This window comes from Syngnathoides biaculeatus, chromosome 9, assembly GCF_019802595.1.
Source record: "Syngnathoides biaculeatus isolate LvHL_M chromosome 9, ASM1980259v1, whole genome shotgun sequence".
In the NCBI taxonomy this organism is placed as follows: domain Eukaryota; kingdom Metazoa; phylum Chordata; class Actinopteri; order Syngnathiformes; family Syngnathidae; genus Syngnathoides; species Syngnathoides biaculeatus.
Window position 1 is genome coordinate 22,815,386 of NC_084648.1, and position 24,494 is coordinate 22,839,879.

The 24,494-nt window shown below is 40.5% G+C and overlaps 1 protein-coding gene across 2 annotated transcripts in view; it reads right to left on the minus strand.

Annotated features, from left to right (window-relative positions):
• The window catches only part of LOC133506297 (zinc finger protein 638-like), a 105,734-nt gene extending 86,255 nt beyond the window's left edge, over nt 1–19,479 (minus strand). For both annotated transcript variants that reach the window (XM_061830298.1, XM_061830297.1), the window contains exons 1-2: nt 19,328–19,479; nt 551–2,186 (exon numbers count right to left, since the gene is read on the minus strand). In XM_061830298.1, coding sequence (XP_061686282.1) covers nt 551–1,852 — 1,302 coding nt within the window. In that variant the 5' untranslated portion in view covers nt 1,853–2,186; nt 19,328–19,479. The remainder of the gene's footprint in view (nt 1–550; nt 2,187–19,327) is intronic.
• Nucleotides 19,480–24,494: the final 5,015 nt, after the last annotated feature.

Genomic DNA, 24,494 nt, shown 5'->3' on the forward strand with positions numbered 1-24,494 from the left:
CTACTTACATATGTAAAACAGCAATTGTTTCTCAGTGCCTCGTGAGCTCCACAATGTGGTACTGTACAACATGCATGCTAACATGTGCTAGTTTGCATGCATTGAAACCAGTGAGTTTGGTCATAGCTTGTTGAAAAAGTCGCTCAAAAAACATTTACAGAAATTATTTTAAGGTGCTCCGTTTGTTTTGAAGAGAATTTAAGACTTAATTGGCCCTGATGGTCGTGAAAATAAGGTATATATCATGCATTGGCATTTTAAAAAATGCATCAATTATTTATCAATTATTCACAGCTTTTCAGGGTTCAGGGGGTTAACGACCATTAACTCCGGCAAATAATGAGGGAACACTGGATACCAAAAACAGCTACATATTTGGCAAACTTAAGATGAACCATTTTTCCCCAAAAAACTGCACACTACACTGCACACTGCATTACGAGTGATTGACAAGGGCATCATATATTTCATACATATGACTGATGCAAGACTTTATAAACATTCTTTTAGGATAATCCTTGATAGCTGATAAGGATTTAGTAACACTCACCTTTTTATGATCACAGTGAATGTGGCACACGGAGCAGGAATGAGGAAACACTTTTGGACTTGTGCCAGAGAAATCACTTATAAGGCTGGAATCAGGGAACTTCTTGCTGATATTGTGTCCACTTGTGCCAGAGGAAGACGAAAGCGACCTCCTCGAGTACACCTCCCTCTTGGATTCAGATGAGAGACTTTGCTTGGATCCATTGTGCCTGTAGTCTTTGTCAACAACACGAGATTTAGATGGTGGACCTTCAGTATTCCGTGAAAGACTGCTCTTGTGATGGTCTCCACTTGTCCTGCGATAGTCCCGATCTCCATGCTTGCTTGATTCCAAGTGTACCAAACGTATTTGACGTTTTTCTACCTTTTCTACTCTTGGAGTTGATGTAGATGAGTACATCTGAACCACCCGTTCATTTGAAAGTTTTTCCCTTTTGAAAGTCTCTTTGATAGTACTTTCCTTTGCACGACTGGCATGGCCATAGTCAATAACTTTACCTGCTGTCTTTGTAACCATCAGAAGACTGGGCACTTCGGAAAAACAAGTATCAGTCAGTTTGGAAGTGTTTGGAGAAGGAAGGATCTTGCCATGAATGCTCCGTGTTACTGTACTTTGGTTGTCCGACTTGTTGATTTGTATGTCACGGAGAATAAAAGGGAGTGTATCTGGGGTGAGCTGATCATCTGGGTAATGACTCAGAACTTCGAGGTCAGCATTTGATAGTCCAAAGCTCGCCAAGATACTTCCTGCACTTTCAGGTGTGTACAAACCCTGACTATCCACAACTCCACAATGGGGTTTTTGAGCTTGCGAAGAGGACGAGCGGCTTGAGACCCAGCTTGGAAGGGCTGATCCAGTTTGGTTGCTTTGCGGCTGCTGTTGAAGCCCTTGGAGTTGCTGAGAGTGATAGGTGCCATCAGATGCAGGGCTGGCAAACAATTTAGATGGCGGTTGGAAGTCTGACCAGTCCCCCCTATTAAGATGGCTAGATTGATTCTCACTGGTCAGTGTTCCAGCATTAGTATTGTAGCATCCATGTTGACCGACGACAGACACTGTGCCTCGGTTCTGTTGTTGATTTGGCCGATTTGTGTGGTCAGTGAGGTGATGGTCCATGTCCCTTGCACCACGAATAGCCAGAGCCGACTCCAGCTCATCAGGAAGTTGGGTGGGGCGAGGAAATCGAAAGCCAGGGTTTGAACCAGGGGAATTATGTCGCCGATTTGGAGGTTGATGATGATCAGTCCTGGACACGTTGCCGAAAGACTGTGGGCCTTGTGACTGGGACTTGTGGCGATACATTGCAGCAACCTGGGAGATACAACTATGTAACTGAGTTTTTCTGTTGAAGTACTATTGAGAAGATTCGGGTGGATTGGGCAAGGGAGGAAGTAGCTCAGAAATCAACCTGTGGCAGCTGTACACCAACTGTTTTCATCGCAAGGATGGAAAGCTAACCATGAATGATCTACCCACGAATGGCAATATGATCAATATGTGATCATTGTAATGGCATCGTCTCCAGGTCCAAATGTGAAAAGGGTCCCTCTGGTACTTTTGGTGCAGGAGATGGTTGGAATCGACTCCAAATGAAGGGTGCATGCAAGATGCAAATTATTCTGAATGCACAGTGTGGCTGTGAGGTGAAAAGCAGAAATAAACTATTATAGATGGACAGGCAGTAGTTATTTTCAAAGTAATTGATATTGATTCCTTTTTCAATATTTTTAATACAAGTCAATACTTTTTAAATAATATCTCAAGCTATAAATATATTCAAAGAAAATAACCCTTACCATTCCATGTTTTTCTTTAATAGTATATAAGCACAACTTAATATCAGAAGAGATTGTTTCTTTAATCAAAAGGTAAATATGGAAATCCTTTTAAAAACCCAAACCCTCTACAAAATCTTAACTTCTGTTCCACCATTTCAATTTTCATCTCCAATGTTCCCTTGAAACCAACTGTCTGGCAGAGAATAATGTCATAAATGCTGGTAGACACAGTGAATAAGGAAAGTTTTCAAATCCCCTTAAATTTTTAACTTGTTATATTGCAGCTATTTACAAAAATAATTTGTTCATTTTCCCCCTCAATGTGGACATGGCACCCAATTTATTGTCAGAAAAATACAGAATTGTTGAATTTTATGCAGATTTGGTAAAGAAAAACTGAAATTTCACACAGCCTAAAGAATTCAGACCCTTTGCTCTCACATTTAACCATGGTGTTGGCCATTTCTTCTGATCATCCTTGGGGTGTGGTTCAACACCTTCATTGGCATCCAGCTGTGTTTCATTATACCCACTGGACTTGATTGGGAAGCCGCACAGCTGTCCAAATAAGACCTTAGTGCTCACAGTGCACGTCAGAGCAAATGAGAATCATGAGGTCAAAGGAACTGCTCCATGAGCTCAGACAGCATGGTGGCAAGGCACAGATCTGGCCAAAGTTACCAAAAAAAAAAAAAGTATCCTCCATAATACTTGAAAGGAAGACGTTTGGGATGATTAAAACCCTTCTTCGAGTTCTCCATCCACCAAAACTGACCAATCAAGTTAGAAGAGCCATGATGAAGGAGGTAAAAAAAAAGAACCTGTGCTGTGCAAGACATATGAAAGCCTGTGCCAAAAAAACAAAACAAAAAAACACGGAGAAAAAAAAACACCTGAAGGACTCTTAGGATCGTGACTAATAAGATTCTTTGGTCAAATGAGCCCAAGATAGAATGCTTAGATTTTAACTCTCAGCACTGTGTATGGAGAAAACCAGGCACCGCTCATTACCTGTCCAATATAGTCCCAACATTGTAACATTTTGGGGGCAGCATCATGCAGTGGAGGTGTTTTATAGCTGCAGAGATAAAACAACTACTTGTCATTGAAGGAAGGATTAATGTGGCAAAGTACATGGTTATCCTGGACAAAAACCTTCTCCACAGTGCTCAGAACCTCAGACTGGTCCTAAGGTTCACCTTTCAACAAAACAATGACCCCGTACCACACAGCTAAAATTATTGAGTGGCTTTAGAACAGACTGTTCTTGAATGGCCCAGACAGAGCCAGAATTCAAACCAATTGAGCATCTCAGGAAAAACCCGAAAATGACTGTCCACCAACATTCACCATGCAACCTTACAGAATCCGCAACCAGGAATGCCAGGGGATCCCCAAATCCAGGTGTGAAAAACTTGGTGCGCCATACCTGTATTGGGTCCAAAGGTACTTCTACTAAATACTGAGCAAAGGATTGAAATGGTTGTGATATTTCAGCTGTTCTTTTTTAATACATTTCCAAAATTTCCAATTGTTTTTTCACCCAATAAATATGGGTTGTCGTATATACACTGGGGTTAGGATAAGAGGATAGAACAATGAGGAAAATATTTTATTTAAATTGTTTTAGGAAATGGCTGAATATATTACTGAAAATTTTAAGGGGGTGTGAATACTTTCTGTACCTATTCTAAGTTTTATTGAAGTCAGAATTTTGGTATGGTGTGATTACTAGTCCAAACATCTCCCTTTACTTCAGTGATTCTCAGTGTACTGTGGCACAGTAAGCCACGAGAAATTAAGTTTTTCATAATTGTTTAAAAATTATTTTTACAAGAAATGTACTGTATCTTTTACTCACGTATTGATGCCACTGAGGCATTGTGACAGTAGGAACAAATCTATTATGAGACAGGAGGAAGCACTCATCGTAAGTAATGTATCTGCCTTTTTCTTACGTTTTGTTGGTGTACCGTGATCATTTAATTGTAACGTGCACCTTAACTCTATAAAGGTTGGAAATCACTGATTTGATAAGTGGACTCTCTTTTGATAAATTTGTTTCCAGTCAGGTAAATATCACAACTCCTGCTTCGTTATGTAAGACAGCATCACATCTGACACGTTCGCCACCAGACAGAGAGCTAAGGCCTTAGGGACAAAAGTAAAAATTTCAAATATGGACACAGACACCGCTCAGTACCTAAACGTTAACAAAATGTAACTGGAATGCTGAAACACTTAATACATTTTCAACACTAAGGAATGGTTCTTCAATTGTAAAACAAGAATGAGATCTCAATTACAGTATACACCAGGGCTCAGTAACCTTTTTGAGGCTGTGGGCTACTTCGTGAGCACCGATCGTATGAAGGGCTACGTGACCTGTTTGCGTCAAATTTAATAAAATATTTTAGTTTTAATTTATTGTAGTAAATGACGTTACATGTATTTTAAAATTTTAATTCACATAAGCAAGTCCGATTCAGAATTTAAAGCACAAATAGTAACATTTGTGGCCTATTGTATTTTTAGAACATACCTCGCGGGCGCCTTATATGGTCCTCGCGGGCTACCATTCGCCCACGGGCACTGCGTTGGTGGCCCCTGGTATACACAGTTTTGAGATGAGCATGAAAGCCTATCTTTCTAATGGCTAAAAATAGTAAAAAAAAAAAAAAAAAAAGTACAGCAAAACCTTGATAAAATGGTCCCCGATTTAACAGATTTAAGATACAGGCAGGAATATTGTCCAATTCAGGCAGGAATATTGTCCAGTTGGAAATCACTCCTTTTATATACCAATGAGGTGAATTTGGATAAACCTTAATACTTTTCAAAACATTTGAAAGTTTTTTCCCCCCACATTTACAATTATTTTGTACCTTATTGATTGTTTTAACCAGTACTATGAATAATGTAGTGGCTGTCTGGAATCCTACAATTAACAACAAATGAATTTTATACTTGACAATTGTTAAAAGTGAGAAGCTGTGAATTAAATCCCCAGATTACACCAACAAGAATTTTGGGATTCCGAGTTCATGCTAGAAGCTGTGGTTAACATCTTTTGAGACATTTTAAGAATAGTTAAATTGCAAAATTATTTGTCAATACGTATTCTATAGTCACTACTAAAGACCCAAGTAAAGTGATTTTGGGTAATTGTTTCTACGTATATTTTTCAAGTGCTGAAAACGTGCTAAAACTGACAATGATTTAGTACTGAATTGTTTGGGTAGAGCATTAAATTATTTTCATTTCAGTTTCCATTTTAAAACTTTTTTGGTTAGGGTTAAAAACAGGTACAGGTACACAGACTTTATAACGCAAGTCGACAGAAGCACCTCCCCAAGTAATAATTACAGAACATTGTCATGCATTAAGCGGATTTTTGGCACAATGGCTAGTTCCCTAATAATAGCTGCCTAGTAATAACAACATAGCCCATTTTGACCGCTATGGAATGCAGATAGCATCAAGTTATGCCACAGCACAAAAAAACTGCATATTTCCTTAAGTGTTGTGCGTTATTTGAACTACAGCATCTGTTGGGGTAAAGGCATGCGCAGGGACCGGGTGAGCAAGAGTGAATGTATGCGAGCCCGCTAGACATTAGGTATGGTACACAAAACAGACACTTCAGGGAAAGTTAGCCGATCATTGGGTTCACTTACCCACAAACTTGCTAGACCAACAGTGGGCCCATCTAATATGTCACTGCCTGGCTTTATGTTGTTTCAATGTGTGGGTTCACATAACACTTCAGGAAAAGTTAATTGTTTACTAAGATAATGTGACAAGATTTATCCAAAATAGTCTGTCAAAATGCTAAATCTAGATGTAATGGCCAATTCCAAAAGAGTGAATGGCAGATTATTGGTTCAGAGGAAATTAATTTTTTGTGCCGAAGAAAAAGGTTTTTTTCGGGGAATTTCACCTAGAAAAAATATTGCCCCCTCCTCCCAAAAAAACTTCACATTAAAGTAAAACTTTTATTTCAACAATTCCTTGAATTTTATGTTTCGTACTCTGGAAATACTTTTTTCGATTGACAAGTTTCAATTCCGCGGCACAGTAGAGCAGCTGGAAAGTGTTGGCCTCACAGTTGTGAGGTCCTGCATGGGTTTTTTCCAGGCACTCTGGTTTCCTCTCACATCCCAAAAAAACATGCAACATTAATTGGACACTCTAAATTGCCCTTTGGTGTGATTGTGAGTGCGGCTGCTTGTCTCAATGTGCCCTACGATTCGCTGGCAACCAATTCAGGGTGTACCCTGCCTCCTGCCCGTTGAGAGCTGGGATAGGCTCCAAAACTCCCACGACCCTCGTGAGGATAACCGGCTAGGAAAATCGATGGATGGATGGACGGATGGAGGAAGTTTCAATTCATTATATCCATCAAGTAGGCTGTATGGGCCAAAATTCCAAGTGGTTCACCAAGACAAAGCTTTATACTAACCATGACGTTTCTAACTGTGTCCCTTGCTCAAAAAAAAAAAAAAAAAAACTAAACTCTAAGCTATAATCGGTGATTGTGGTGCACTCCACTGCTGGCAGCATTGATGAATGAAGCATTACTTTGAAATGACTGCTTGCCCATCTTCAAAACACGTCACGGGGTAATATACACTAAGGTAGTGTAAGAAAGAGCTGTTGAAAGCCGGAAGGTAAATATAACGGGGGAAAGAAACTCAGTTCAATATCAGGTGACTGAATGTGTTCTCTAACTATTGCGGTGTTATAGTAGCTGTTAACATGGAGATGAGATTTCTGGGTTCCCCCTAAATCATTTAAATAATGTACATAACGTTAACATTGTTTTACAACATTATTTATAATGTGTAATGTCAATAAAGCGAAGCCCATGGCCAAAATAAACAGATGCAGTATAGAGCTCGTGCACCTACGTCACCAAAATCATGTGACTGGCCATAATGCTGGTCAAACAAAGCATTGTTCAATGCTAAGTCTGTTGAGACGAAACGAAACTGTGTCTTATAGCACGACGCCCAGGGTTTTGTTCGATACTGTTAAACATTTACAAGGTGACAATAAACGGAGGTAAGTGGAAAAATGAGAGAAACTTGGCATAGAGGACCCATATTTAATCCCGAAGTCGATGTTTTCACTGATAAAGTGGACTGTTAACCTGCTTCCACTTGTCTTGGACAAGTGGATCTACACATGGACTTGGTGAGTAAATCGGCGAGATTTACACTGAAGTTTGAGCGTATAAAAGTCTGGACAATACAAATACTTCGTTGCTGGATCTGTTCTCAGTCAAAAATAAATCCCACATAGTGATGGACCCTCTCAGATTTTTTCAATATAAATACCAATATTTAAATATATGACCCCTGGTTTTACACAAACTCGCATTCATTAAATAAGATTTGAGAGGGGGGAGGGTTAAAAAAAAAAAAAAAAAAAAAAGGACGGACACAGCTCCTCCGTACACGGAAGCATAACGCTGCCACATGCAAACCTCTGTAAACCTTCTTTGCGACAGTTTTTCTTCTTTTTTTAAATACGCCTTGTTGTAATGAGTCAATCTGGCATTATATATATACTTATTGGTAATTTGAGATTGAGAAGAATAACTCAGGCATGAGGATTTCGGCAAGTATGGTAACCGATCTTTCGGTTCCGTTGATTTTTGTCCTGGGAAACGATTTTTCGGTTCCCATTGATAATGCTCATGGGAACCGGTTTTTACATGTACTTCAGAATAAAGCCTTAGCAGGCATGAGCATTTTGTCTTTTACGCTTAGCAACCGACATGTTTGGCTAGCGTTTGAGTGACCCGGATATGAATAACTCGACCTTGCGCATGCGTAGCGCAGAAGCGAAAAACCGGTGTTGTTTGTAAACCACACTGACAAAGCTGGGCGTTTTAATCATTGAAAATAAAGGGGTTCATGTAGGTTCGTTTTATACAGATTGTTGTATTTCATTGACAACTTGTTTTACATTCCACACATGGGCGAATTTTATTAAAAGTAAGCCCTGAGATCTGGGAAACGGACTTTCGGTTCCGTGTTTTCTCAGGCTGGGTAACGACACGGTAACGGAACGATCGTTTTCGTGAAATGCTCATGCCTGATAACTCCAACCTGAAATGAAATGATGACTACATGGACATGTGTATTTGGTTGGGCACCATCCATCACGTTTAATTGCTGAAATCCACCGATCTTTTTTGGTCTTTTCTGATGGTATTCCATACAAATACCAGTCACTCACATTTGACACGCGCTATTGCGCTCGCAAATCTGCAGTCGAGCACGAAAAATCACGGGCATAAAATTGTTACGAGTAGAAAAAAATAGATATTGAAAGATGTCGCTAATTTTGTGTAGTTTTGACATTGATTTACGTGTTTATTTCATAAACGTTAACTAAATAAGCCTGCTCCTAAACAATCAGTATTCACCCGGAAACAGGAAAGGCAAGTTAACTGTACTGAGCATGTGCGAAAGTTACAGGGCCCTTGCCATATGCAAACACATAATGAGCCTGGTGAGTAAAGTTTTAAAATGGCAAAAAAAAATTGGCAAACATGGAGATTGGCGGTTTATCCTAGAATACAATTCCACAAGAATTCCTATTTGATTCCTGGCTTTAGCGTGACGAAAGTTTCGTCGGAAGCTATACCAGAAGTTGAGCGAATAACTTTTTACATCGGAGACAACTGCATCCAGGTTCGCGTCAAAACTACGCTTTGTCGCCATAGGTTCATGCTACCTATGGATGCTATGGAAAATTTAGAAACCTTTGGGATTATCTTCCAAAAAAACAAAGGATGGCAGTGGTACAACGTGAACTGTTAATCGTTATAATTGAAGGCCCTGAAGAACAATTGTTTGATTTTGATAAAAGTTTCTGGAGATGGGTGAGCAGTTAAGATAATCTTTATGGCAAGAATGACGCAAAAACTTAGTGTTGAACAGTGAGTGATGTTATTTTCTACAGTCATGAGTATATAAGATGATTGTGAAACTTTTTTAATTACACATCTCTGTCACGCTTTATGTTTATTAGATTCAGTTACCAATAAAAAAAAAAAATAATTCCTTGTTTCACATTTACGTCTGAAAGATATTTGGATGCATGTAGAACAAGAAGGAGTATGTCATGTTAGTAGAATGCAGTTTGACCAGCATGTGATTGGCTATTTTTTGGTTATGATTACAGAAAAGTGGCTAATGAAAATTAAAATTGGCTAAAAAAGAATGGCTAATGATGAAAAAGCCAGGGCCCTGAGTTATCCCAAAAGCACATGTTCGGAGCTTCTTCATGCGTAGCGACCACATTTACGTTCAAAGTCATCAACATTATGAGCAATGTCAAAGGAAATTCAGTTACACTGAAAACATTTCTGGGATATAAAGGGTAATATTTCAGTATATAACTATAATAAAGTATCTAAGATCTAAGTTCTAGTCTTAGATAGACTAGTCTGTCCATAAATCTAAGTGCAAACAGTCATTTTCCCCATGGTACGTGTTATCTTTAAATTTAAAACTTTTCCCCCTTTCCCCTCTGCATGCTTTAGGAAGCTACTGCTAGCTTTCATTAATGGATTGACAATAGATACCGTCGTAAATTACTCTAGATTATAACAATACATCACGATTACTGACATGAATGTTTGTTCACAATGTATCGCAAGATTGCTGCCACTAACGCCGATTATCTTGAACTAAACTTTCAGCATTTTCAAAACATTGCAGGTATTGACCGTTCGTGTTTATTCCTTGACAGGCCAGTGCATTTAACTTTTCTTCAGATAGCTTGTCAGATCAAAAATTTTTTATGAAAAATTTAAATCCTGTTTTATATCATGTTCTCCTTTGAAAGTGGAAATTAACATTTCTGAGTTTGAAATTTTTGATTTCTATTTTAGTTATGCATTTGTTTATTTTTTAGATTTCATTCACAGTTACGATACATTAATCCAGTAAATTGTTTTAAAGTCTTGAGATTCCATCCGTAATCTCACCCGAAACTTTATCTGCGGGAATGACTGATAGACCACACCCGTAACTACATCTGCGAGCATGACAGACCACACCCGTACATTTTTCAAATGTGACTGCAAATACCAATATTTAAATAAATGACCCCCTCGCATTCATTAACTATGATTGGGGGAAAAACAAAAAAAAAAAAAAAGAGGACAGTGAGTCAGCTCCTCTGTACTCGGAAGCGTATCGCTGCCACATGTAAACCTCTCTGCAACAGACGATTTATTTTTTTTAAATACATATTGTTCTCAAATGAGCATTATACATACTTCTTGGTAATTTGAGATTGAGAATAATAATTCCTACCTGAAATGAAGCGATCGCCACACAGCCCTGTGTGTATTTTGGTTGGGCACCATCCATGATGTTCACGAAATCTATCAATATTTTCTGGTCTTTTCAGCTGGTATTCCAGAGAATGATCTCTTTGAATATCTGTCTCGTCTGTTGTGACAACCAACTGCACAACAGGTCTCAGGCAATTTGAGAAATCTGCTCTGGTTCAACAGCTCCCGGAGCAGCTAGGTGTGACCGGCAATATGGCGCTGTGAAAATGGTGATGTCACATGCACGAGCTCTATTGTAAATATTCTCCTCCAGTTCGATGTCTCCCACAATGTCGAGCAGCTGTTTGACCAGCAATATGGCGCTGTGAAAATGGTGATCTTACGTGCACGAGCTCTATAAATAGTGTTGTGAAAAAACATTTGCCCCTTCCTTTTTTTCCCCCTGTATCACACATAAAGGTTTAAAATCATCAAAAAAAATTATCACAGACAACCCAAGGAAATGCAAAATGCAGTTTTAAAATGACAAATCAATTTATTAAGTAAAAAAAAAATTACAAACTTTTCTTTCACATCACTCTAGAGGAATTTTGTTTCACTCTTCTGAGCAGAATTGTTTCAACCCCGACATATACTGTTTTGTACCATGAACTGCTCATTTAAAGTGTATGGAAGCATAAGGCATGAAGGATCTCTCAAGTACCGATATAAAAGCTATCTGCGCAAATGGAACGAGATACATAATTTTGTCGAACTCCATCACCCTAATAAAGCAGAATTTTAATATTATGAACAACTTCAGAAAAGTGCTCAAAAGACAGAAGAAACAGGCGACAGATTCGTTCTTTGGGGCGAGTAGGGGGCGAGTCACCCCACCGAAGACATTTGAAACAGTTGATAGTTTTGCATTGCTTTTTCTTTTGTTCCACCATTAACCCAACCTCTGGTTGCAAGTTAATTTTTTTGTACGTTTCTTTCTGTGCATATAAAAAACAATTTGTCTTTGTTTTTTTTCCCCCCTCGTTATTGCTTGTTTAAAATTATCCTGCATTTTTGTTAAGACTTTGTTAAGACAAAAAAGGTTCACAAGGCTGGGGGCTGAGTCGCTACAGATACGGCAATGCACTCCCAGCCTAGCATAATCTACTAAAGCATACATTTTAAGCAAAAAATAATTTATAAAATGATTTGATTATATAAAGTATTGAAACTATACATGTATTTCTACTATGCAGTTTATTACCAGGAGAAGCTAAAAAAAATGCTTTAGGGTTGGAACACATTATTTCATTTTTCATTAATTGTAATGGGAAAACACGCTTCGGATTTCGAACATTTCCCTTCTTGAACGGCCTTCTGGAACGGATTGTGGCCGAGAACCGAGGCACGACTGTATTTGAACACCCTGCTATATTGCATGTTCTCCAACTTAGAAATCATGGAGGGGTCTGAAATTTTCATCGTAGGTGCATGTCCACTGTGAGAGAGAAAACCTAAAAAGAAAAATCCAGAAATCAGAATGTATGATTTTATGACGAATTATGTGTGACACAGCTGCAAATAATAATTTGAACACCTGTCTATTAGCTACAATTCTGATTCTCTAAGACCTGTTAGTCAGCCTTTAAAAGTCCACCACCACTCCATGTATTACCTTGAATCAGAAGCACCTGTGTGAGGTCGTTTGCTGCATAAAAACACCTGTCCACCCCATACAATCAGTAAGACTCAAACTTGTAACATGGCCAAGACCAAAGAGCTGTCCAAAAACACCAGACAAAATTGTACAACTCTACACAGCTGGAAAGGGCGATGGAGAAATTGTAAGGAGGTTGGTGGAAATAGGTCCACTGTTGGAGCAATAATGAGAAAATGGAAGAAGCTAGACATGATCGTCAATCTTAATCGGAGTGGAGCCCCATGGACCCAGGACTACACGACAGGACTTGGCAATGACCTGAAATGAGCTGAGACCACAGATTCCAAGGTGACTGTTGGTAATACACTAAGACTTCATAGTTTGAAATCATGCAAGGCATGGAAGGTTCCCCTGCTTTAACCAGCACGTCAAGGCCCGTCCTAAGTTTGCCAATGACCATTTGGATGATACAGAGGAGTCATGGGAGAAAGTTTTGTGGTCATATGAGAGCAAAATGGAACTTCTTGGTCATAATTCCACTAACCGTGTTTGGAGGAAGACAAATGATGAGTACTATCCCAAGAACGCCATCCCTACTTTGAAGCATGGTGGTGGTAGCATCATGCTTTGGGGGTGTTTTTTCTGCAGATGGGACAGGACGACTGCAGTGTATTAAGGAGAGAATGACCGCGGCCATGTATTGTGAGATTTTGGGGAACAACCTCTTTCCTCCAGTCAGAGCATTGAAGATGGGTCGTGGCTGGGTCTTTCAACATGACAATGATGCGAAGCACACAGCCAGGAAAACCAAGGAGTGGCTCCGTAAGAACCATATCAAGGTTTTGGCATGGCCTAGCCAGTCTCCAGACCTAAACCCAAAAGAAAATCTTTGGAGGGAGCTGAAACTCCGTGTTTCTAAGAGACAGCCCAGAAACCTGTCTGATCTAGAGATCATCTGTGTGGAGCAGTGGGCCAAAATCCCTCATGCAGTGTGTGCAATCCTGGTGAACAACTACAGGAAACACTTGACCTCTATAATTGCAAACAAACGCTGCTGTACCAAATATTAACTGTGGTTTTCTCAGGTGTTCAAATACTTATTTGCAGCTGTATCACACAAATCGTTAAAAAAACAAATAAAATCATACATTGTGATTTCTAGATTTTTCTTTTTAGATTATCTCTCACAGTGGTCATGCACCTACGATGAAAATTTCAGACCCCACTATGATTTCTGAGTGGGAGAACTTGCAATATAGCAGGATGTTCAAATACTTATTTTCTTGACTATATTTCTCTGCCACACCAGACCTATACTTGTAGTAACATTTTTTATCTTAGTACCAGTATCATAGACTTTCTCTAGATCCACAGACACACAATATAGTTACTTCAGACGTTTTCCGTACTTCTCCTTTAGCATCTTCATGACATCTTGCATCTTGGTTTACTTTCTAGCAATGAAACCAGATTGTCCCTTTACTTTTGTCCTGAGTTTAGCCTCCACTACTATTTCCCATAACTTCATTGTGTGGCTCAAACGTTATTCTCCTCTAGTTCCCACTGCACTGCAGATTGCCTGAGTTCTTAAAAATTAGAACTAGCACACTTTTCCTCCATTCTTCAGGCATCTTCTCAACTGCTAGTATTCTGTTGTACAAGTTAGTCAAAAACTCAGCCACCGATCCAAAATGTTTCCATACTTCCACTAGTACGTCATCGGGACCAATTGCTCTTTCATTTTTCACTCTTTTTTTGCCCCCCTTACTAATCATTGCCACTTCCTGGTCAACCACGCTTGTCTCTTCCACTTTTCCTTCTCTCATTTGCTTCATTTACCAACTTCTTAAACTTCTCACTGTAACCCGCTGCACATCCTTCCCATTTCTATCGCTGTCTGGCCAACCTGTAGAGATCCTTTTCTCCTTCTTTAGTGTCCAACCTGGTGTACATGTCCTGATATGCCTCGTTTACCCTTCGCCACCTGTACCTTTAACCTGCGTCGCATCTCAATGTATTTGTTTCGTTTCTCCTCTCCTACGCCCTCTCTGTGTCCCATTTCATATTTGCTAACCTCTTTCCTTGGATGGCTTCCTGTACTTTGAGGTTCCACCATCAAGTCTCCTTCTGCCCTTTCCAACCAGAAGATACACCAAGTATTCTCCTGTCCCTCTGATCACCTTGGCTGGAGGAATCCAGTCTTCCGGGAGCTCCTCCTGTCCATCTAGCGTGCCATAGGACTCTTCAAAAGACCACACAACACTACCACTACCTTAGAGTTAGTAACCGCCTTCAAATGACATCAGCTGTAAGAAATGTATTCCACCTCTGTGCTTCTACTGCCACCCTTAAAGATGTGACTCTTATAAGGAATAATTCCAACAAACAGAAATGTCTCTTGTTGTTTGTTCTTGTTACTTTTTTGTTCTTTGTTCTGATTGTCATACCAGGGAAGCGCCGACTGCCAGAGAAAAATTCCTTGTCTTTTTACACACTTGGCCAATAAAGCTGATTCTGAAGCCTATGTTCCTGCCTCTTCTGGTAAAGTGTTCACTACAGCAGTTAGTCATATTTGAAAAATGTACAGGTATGGTCAGTAATGCCCGCAGATATAAAGTTGCGGGTGTGATTAGGGATGGAATATCAGTATATTACAAAATTGGGGAAAAAAACAATTTTAAAACTTCTTAATAGATTAATATAGCATGAATACATAACTAAAATGGAAAAAGGTTTCAAACTCAAATGATCATTTCCAATTTCAACTGATATTAGTAGAACATGATATGGATGGGCCATGATGTACGGATGAGAGACGGTGGCACTGAAGAAACAACAGGAAGCAGAACTGGAGGTAGCAGAAATGAAGATGCTGAGGTTCTTGCTTGGAGTGAACAGGTTGTATAGGATTAGAAATGAGCTCATTAGAGGGACAGCCAAAGTTGGATATTTTGGAGACAAGGTTAGAGAGGGCAGACTTAGATGGCTGGGTTCAGAGGCGAGAGAGTGAGTATATTGGTAGAAGGGTGCTGAGGATGGAGCTGCCAGGCAAAAGAGCGAAAGGAAGACCAAAGAAAAGGTTGAATGATGTTGTGAGGGAGGACATAAGGACAGTGGGTGTTCGAGAGGATGATGCACGAGATAGGCTTAGATGGAAAAAAATGACACGCTGTGGCGACCCCAAAAGGGACAAGCTGAAAGGAAAAGAAGATTTGTAGAACATGATATACAACGGTATTTAAAATTTTTCAGCAATAAAAATTTTTGATTTGACAAACTTAATCTGAAGAAAACTTAAATGCACTAGCCTGTCAAGGAATAAACACGAACTATCTATACACGCAATGTTTTGAAAATGCTGAAAGTTTAGTTCAACATAATTGCGTTAGTGGCAACAAACTCGCCATACATTGTAACAAACGTTCCTGTCAGCAATCATGATGTATTGTTATAATCTAGCGAAATTGACGCCAGTATCCACTGTCAATTCATTGATGAAAGCTAGCAGTGGATGTATATCGGGGGTGCTCAATGTGTCAATCGCGATCAACCGGGCAGTTTGGGTCGATCGCGACGGCGTGCCTGGGGGAAAAAAAAACAAAAGATGTATTTTTTTTAATACCTCAAGCTCACCGCATGTGTAAACGACAGTACAGGAAAACACGCTAGTCAGTGAGTTTCCCCCTGTTTTAAGGCCTCACTTAAGAAATCTTATCAAACCTGAGTATGGATGCTGGTGTAAAGAAGAAGACAAAAACATCACTTTCATACAGAATGGGAGGCGGACTTATTTTTCACAAAGTCATTTTCAAAGTGAGATTGAATCATCTGCCAGTGTATTATTGTAACACCAAAGAAGGGAAATGTGGAGTGGCATTTTAAAACTGTTTATGGAAAATACGACACCGACATTCCGCCGAAAAGCAAGCTGATAATGAGAAAAGCGATCGAACTAAAATCCCAACTGGCGGCCGCACCGCAGTCACTTTTCATACAATATAGTTTAACAGCGAAAGCCACTGCTGTCCAGGAGTACAGTGACACGGGACTGTTAAGCCGTGGCTGATGTGTGGAAGGACATCCTAGATTGTGAGTGTTTCTCACTGCAGTTGGACGAATCCACTGATGTGAATGACAAAGCCAAGGTCTGCATTTTAATTCGTATGGTGTTTAGTGATCAACAACATGAACTCAGATGGTTACAAAAAATGTTTATACTTAATTATGTTCTGTTGTGCAATATTGGCTCATACGGTTATGCAAGGCACACAAACATACATTTACACACAAAGAAAGCGAATATATACTTATAAATATACTTATAAATGTTTTGCATTTTTGTAGTGGATAGATATTTTTGACTTGGCCATTTTATTTCATCATTGGTCATTCTAAAGAAAAAAAAAAAAAACAGCCCCCCCGATCGCGAGAGGCTAGCAGCTGGAAAAATACATCTTGGGGTAAAAATGTCTGGGCACCCCTGATCTATGTCTTCCTAAAGCATGTAGAGGGGAAAAGTTTTCAACTTCAAGATAAAGCAGTACTACGAAGAAAATGACCGTTCGCATTTAGACACATGGACAGACTCATCCGACGTTAGAACTTAGATCAAGTCAAAGGAAATCACAATCTCATACTGAAACATTACCCGTGTTAGTTATATCCCAGAAATGTTTTCAGTGTAAATGAATTTCCTTTGACATGGCTCATGATGTTGATGACCTTTGATGTAAACGCGCTCGGAACATGTGCTTCTGGAATAAGTTCCGAACATGCTTAGCACAGTTAACTTGCATTTCCTGTTTCCAGGTTACTACTGATTGTTTAGGATCAGGCTTGTTTTGTTCCCAATGGTTATTAAATAAACAGGTAAATTAATGTCAAGCCTCCAAAAAATGCGATGTCTTTCAATATCAATGCATTTCTACTCGTAACAAATTTTATGAGCATGAATTCTTGTGCTCAACTGTGCAGATTTGAGAGTCCGACGGTGCGTGGGCACATACGCGCCCGTCAAATCACAGTGACTGCAGCAGCCCTTTACATCCTTTTTGCAAAGTCTCCTACCATCTGTCAAAGTTCCTTTCCTGGATATGTACCAGAGGCTTATTGCCTCAACACCACAGCGCATCAAGACAGTGAGTAAAGCAAAGGTGTACCCCGCCTCCTGCCTGAAGATAGCTGGGATAGGCGATTTCCCGTGACCCCTGTGAGGATAAGGGGCTATGAAAATGGATGGAATCCCAACCAAGTATTTTAGATCATCATTTGGATCTGAAATTGCCATATTTTGGTTGATTTAACATGACCCTAATATTTTTTCTAAAAAATGAAAAAAAAGTGCAGAAGTATCTATGATTTTTTTTTTTTCCCAGAGTAGTATAATTTTTGGAATTCCTGATTTTGTAGGTTTTATGAGCTGGAAGCCCAAATTTGCAAAAATAAACAGTTGAAACTGTTTAAATGGGCCCTAAATTCATAATGCAGGGCTCAACAATAACGATTGCCCGATTGCCCTACTTGCCTGAAAAGCATCTTCGGGAAAGTAAATGTACAATACGATTGCCTGACCGGGCAAGTGGGAATTTTCACAGAAATATCGTAATTTCGCATTTATTAAAAAATTATTGTGTCCGAGTCGATAGTTTTGATAATTAACGCCTGACATCGCGTGAAACAACGTGACAACAACAGCTTAACATACAAGTTTCTGAGTTGCTGGCTGAGCTGACTTCTTCCACAGCATAAAGACCACCTCGTGCGTGTCAAGAATAGTTGAACATCGAAATACAATCAAGGAAAATCTGAAGTAAGAAAGTCCGACGAAGTTACTATATTTTCTTTATACGAATGATAAGTGCTGTCATCGATGATAATAATATTTTGACATGACACATTTAGTTATCAGTTTATATTGTGATGAAACGGCAACACACAAAAGGGAAAACCACTCGACATATTGTTCAAAGCTGCATCCGGTCAGTGTTGTAAACAAATCCACGTGTTTTAAATTACACACTGCAAATTCATAGTTCCTATTGAGCTGTGCTGAGGAAAATGACTTGCTAGATTTCCTGATCAATAAAAATATTTACTATTTTATTCACTTGTCATTTGCCAAAAGTCATTATTCATTTTATTTGTTAGTCATTTGTTATTGTGCCAACCTTTTGCCATATTTTTTTTAAATTCACTAGACATTTGTTAAAAGTCCTTATTTAGTAGTCATTGTGCCAAACTATTACAATATTTTTTTTATTTAGATTTGTTTTTGTTTTATTTTTTGTCACATGTATGCAATAAACAATAACAAAACGTATAATATATTTTATATGATGTAGGGATTATCAACAGTTGCTATAAAAGCATGTAATATTTGTTGAAAGCTGTGGCAAGTGGGCTTTCGGATGGGGCAAGTGAGATTTAGTCACTTGTCCAATAGGGCAAGTAGCTGCAAATGTTAATGTTGAGCCCTGTAATAGATGGCATTTTTATTTTTTATAAGGGAATTAATGGGAATACATGAACAAGATTTACGATTTTTTGGGGGAAAGGGTCTCGATATAAACCATTAACCTAACATGTTTTTGCCATTCCCTCCGCATTGAGCAAAGATTCCAAACAAACCCACGGAACTGTGAACACGTGCTAGCAATAATTCCAATTTAATTCCAAAAAATGTTTGAACTACTTTCGGTTGACCTGATTTTACTTTTGCTTTTTACAGCAGAATTCTGTGTTCTTTCAAATGGCTCAATCACGCCGATAAGATACTGTTTAGAATGATAAGAGATGGACGAAATGCAAGCACAAAACACAAACCCAATGAAGCAACAAAAAAAAAATAATTAAATGACTCGGTTAAATGGCGAGTTATCCCAGCTATATCACATCACACAGCGGCCATTTTAAACTGCGAAATCGGTGGGAAAACACAACCAGTTCGTTAGTATGTAACACACAATTGCCACATTTGGGTCTCCACACATTCAGTGTTAAAATACACTTTCACATTAAGTGATGTGATAGACGGTTAACCTTACCCACTGAAAATTACCCGTGTATTTATAACCGGAAAAAAGTCCTCGGCGTTTTCCTCCGGTGATCCAAATCAGGCGTCTTCTTCTACGTAGTTTTCGTCTTCCTGCTCTTTGGGTTACTCTCTGCTGTTTTTGGTGAATTGAAAAGTGATTTCAATACTCATTACTGCCACCTTGTGACGAGTAAAATAACAGCTTTATGAGTGGATGAGACGTGCTTATTTTGAGCGCCATGCTGACAGCGACACTACGCAAGCGTGGTCACCTATATGTAACATTGTACATAAATGTATATAATCTAATTTAATCCTAATAAACATGATAGAAAGTACAAAATTAAAAGATATAAATCATTTTAAAATAAATAATAAATTTATTAGTTGTTTTCAGTCTGCAACAAAAGTAAAATACATCAATTACCCTGAAATAGAAAAAAAGAAAGAATAAATGATATACATTCAGGGTTCAATCCCGGCCCTGCCTGTGTGGAATTTGCATGTTCTCGCCGGGCCTCCATGGGTTTTCCTCCCACATCCCCAAAACATGCATTAATTGGAGACTGAATTGACCCTAGGTGTGATTGTGACTGTTGTGTGTCTCCATATGTCATGCGATTGGCTGGGTTTCAGTTCAGGATGTACCCTGCTTCATGCCCGTTGGCAGCTGGGATTGGCTCCAGCACTCCCACGATCCTCATGAGAATAAGCGGCTCAGAAAATGTGTGTGTGTGTGTGAGTGAGTGAGTGAGTGAGTGAGTGAGTGAGTGAGTGAGTGAGTGAGAGAGAGAGAGAGAGAGAAGAGAGAGAGAGAGAGAGAGAGGGAGAGGGAGAGGGAGAGAGAGAGAGAGAGAGAGAGAGAGAGAAGAGAGAGAGAGAGAGAGAGAGAGAGAGAGAGAGAGAGAGAGAGAGAGAGAGCCTGGAGGCCGTCAGCTGGGTCCATGTGTTGGCCAGACGCTCTGTCATGACCAGAACACAAGGCCAAAATGTGTGACTCACAAGATCAGGTACAGTTCAAGAAGCGTCTTTATTCAGTCCAAGGTCAAAACACAGGTAGGCAGTCCAAAGAAGCAGCAGTGTCAGAATCAGTAGGCAAAGAGGCAGGGTCATCAATGAGGCAGGGTTCTGTACATATGGAATCAAAGGCAAGGACATGGAGTTGCAGGAACATGGAGTTGCAGGAACATGACATGAAGCACAGCGATTTGGCAAGGACCAGACAGCACACGTGGCAATATATACGGAAAGTAATTACTGGGATGAGATGCAGGTGAGCTCATCTGCTCATTGGAGTAGGTGTGTGCCGAGTCAGGGACATACAAACGCAGACAGTACACCGAACCAAATGGCCCTGGACGGCCCAGGGGCCTCAGGCGCGGCATGGAAGTCACTGATGAGCGATGAACCAGGACGGAAACCAAACCGCTCCTCAGTACCGTAGCCCTCCCAGTCCACCAGATAATCCATCCCCCTTCGCCGACGGCACGCCACATAGCGGAGACCGGACCCCCATTCACGATACGGAGGGTAGGAGGGGGCCTGGCAGGTGGGACCAGCAGAGACACCCAAGCAGGCTTGAGCAGGCTGACATGGAATGCCGGGTGGATCCCCATCGACTTTGGGAGCTTCAATTTCATAGTCACTGGGTTGATCACCTTAAAAATCAGGAACAGACCGACAAACCTGGGAGCAAGCTTCCGTGATTCCACCATGAGTGGGAGGCCCCTAGCAGACAGCCAGACTCACTGACCCACTTTATAAACCGGTGCCGCCATCCTCTTACGGTCTGCTGTGGCCTTATAGGAGCGTCCCTTGCGCAGAAGTATCTTACAGGCTTACTCCCAGTTTTGTTTGTAGCGTCTGACCATGGCCAACGCAGATGGCACCAATGAGTTGGAGTCTTTAGATGGGAAGAGATAGGGTGGTTAGCCGTGCACAACATGAAAAGGAGACATACTGGTGGATGCTGAGGGAAGGGACTTGTGACTGTATTCAACCCAGATTAACTGTTGGCTCCATGAGGTTGGGTCACAAGAAGCTAGACATCGGAACCCGATTTCTAAGTCCTAGTTTATATGCTCGGTCTGACCTTTAGTTTCTGGATGATAGCCCGAGGAAAGGCTCACGGGGGCCCCTATTAGTGAACAAAATTCTTTCCAGAACCGGGAGATGAATTGGGGGGCCCCTGTCGGAAACCACGTCAGTGGGTAGACCATGCAATTTGAATATTTTATTTATCATAAGCTCGGCCGTCTCTTTTGTGGAGGGGATTTTAGGTAGCGGAATGAAATGAACTATTTTGGAGAAGCAGCCCACCACTGAGAGAACAGTGGTGTGACCCTGCAAAGCCGGCAACCCGGTCACAAAGTCCAGAGAGATGTGTGACCACGATCGTTGAGGAATGGACAGAGGAAGTAACATCCCTGAGGTGCATTGCAGGGAGGGTTTATTTGCTGCGCAAACTGGATACCCGTTGACGTACTCCCTGACGTCTTTTTGAATATTCGGCCACCAGAAATTTTGCTCTATTAGAGACTGTTTTGGCCATGCCCAGGTGTCACGCTGTGCGATTGGTGTGGGCCCAGTCAATTACTCTTCCCCTTAGCGAGGGAACGGCATATAGCCTGTCATCGGGGCAGCATTAAGGACTGCGAGAGTCCTTTAATGTGTCTTTGACTTGCATTTGAATTTCCCAGGTGGAGAGTGAGACGAAACAACTTCGGGGAGGATAGGCACGTGGGGTCGGACTCGATTCTTTCCCTGTCATGCATACGTGACAGTGCATCGGGTTTCCCATTCTTTGTCCCCGGGCGATAGATCCTCACAAAGCGAAACCGCGTCAAGAAGCATGCCCACCTAGCTTGCCTGGCATTCAGCCTTTTGGCTGACCTAATATATTCTAAATTTTTGCAGTCTGTTCATACCAAGAACTTGCGCTACTGTGACATTGTCAAGAGGGACCTGAAGGCCACCAACATGAACCCAGCGACCTGGGAGAGCCTGGCAGACGACCGCTCAAATTGGAGAGAGGCAAAGCTGATGGAACCTACTGCAGAGTTTTGAGCCCATAGAAAGGAGCGCAGCAACTCCAATAGACAAGCGCCATCCTTCACGTGCGACCTATGCCAAAGAGACTGTTCATCTAAAGAATACCATACCGGATCAGTTGTGGCCTGAGGTAATAATGCCCGCCCCTGGCACCATTAACCTGCAGGGCGTCGGTAGAAATTCAGCTACTGTGGGTTAAAGACAAAGAAGAGGAGGAAAGTGGATTTGTCGGCAGAAGAATAAGAGGAATGCACAGAGCCTACAATTGAGTGTAGGTACTTTGAATGTTGGGACTGTGACAGGAAAAGCTCAGGAGTTGCTTGATTTGATGATTCGGAGAAAGGTTGATATGTTGTGCATCCAAGAGAGCAGGTGGAAAGGTAGTTAGGGTAGAAGTTTAGGAGCAGGGTTTCAATTATTTTACCATGGAGTAGATGGGAAGAGAAATGGAGTACGGGTTATTTTAAAGGAAGAGCTGGCTAAGAATGTGAATGCGAATGAAAAGAATATCAGATTGAGTGATGAGGCTGAAATTTGAAATTGAGGGTGTGATGTATATTGTGATTAGCGCCTATGCCCCACAGGTAGGATGTGACCTAGAGTTGAAAGAGAAATTCTGGAAAGAACTAGATGGAGTGGTTCTGAGCATACCAGGCACACAGATTGTAATAGACGTGCTGTTGAAGCAAACAGGGGTGATGAAGAAGTGATGGGTTAGTACGGCATTTAAGCAAGGAACTTTGATGGACAGATGGTGGTTGACTTTGAAAAAAAGATAGAAATGGCAGTAGTGAACACTTTTTTTCCTGAAGAGACAGGAATATTGGGTGACCTACAAGAACTGAAGTAGAATCACGCAGGTTGATTACATTTTGTGTAGACGATGTAATCTCAAGGAGGTTACTGACAATAAGGTAGTGGTAGGGGAAAGTGTAGCTCAGCAGCATAGGATGTTGGTGTGGAGGATGAGTGGTGGTGGAGAGGAAGATTAAGAAGATAAAGGTAGAGCAGAGAATCATGTGGTGGAAGCTGAGAAAGGAAGAATGTTGTGTGACCTTTCGGAAATAGGTGAGACAGGCTCTCGATAGACAGGAGGAGATCCCGGAAGACTGGACTACTACAGCCATAAAAAAAATTGAGTTTTCAACCTGGATTTAAAAACATTCACACTTGGGGCTGATCTCACTCATTCTATGTTGATGCGCCATAATAGCTAAATGCTGCTTCACCATGTTTGCTTTGGACTTCGTGGTCCACTATTTGACCTGAGTCAGTTGATCTCAGAGCTCTACTGGGATTGTATTTCGTCAGTATTTCTTTCATGTATTCGGGACCTAAATAATTTTGTGATTTATAGACCAGTAGCAGAACTTTAAAATCTATTACGATGATTAGAAGCCAGTGCAAGGACTTTAGGATTGGCGTTTTATGCTCTGACCACTTTGTTCTGGTCAAAACGCGAGCTGCAGCATTCTGAATGAGCTACAGCTGTTTAATACTTTTTTTTGAGGAGTCCAGTCAGAAAATCAGTACAGTAGTCAAGTCAACTTGAAATAAAAGCATGGATGAGCTTTTCCTTTTCTGCTTGACACATACAAGCATTCACTCTAGATATGTTCTTCAGATGGTAAAAGGCATTTTTTATGATTGATTTGATATGGGTTTTGTAAGTCAGGTCGGAATCAATAAGAACACCAAGGTTTTAGACTTGGTCTTTGGTTTTGAAAGATAGAGAGTCCAGGTGAGCGATTCTCTTCTTTATTGTCAAAAATAATTGTCTCAGTTTTATTGTGGTTTAGTTGAAGAAAATTTGTGCTCACCCAGTTATTTATTTGCTTTAGACAGTGGCAGAAAACCTCAATTGAACTGCAGTCATCTATCTGGAGACACTTCTAAATATAACTGTGTCATCTGCATAGCTATGATAGTCAAAATTAAAGTTTTGAAGAATTTGACCCAAGGGTAGCATCTACAGGTTGAAAAGGAGGGGTCCAAGAACTGACCCTTGAGGGACTCCAAAGGTTATTTTGATTTGTTGAGGTTGAGCACTTCCAATGGTTACAAACTAGCTCCTTTCCTCCAGGTAGGACCGAAACCATTTAAGGACCATTCCATTTCGTCCTACC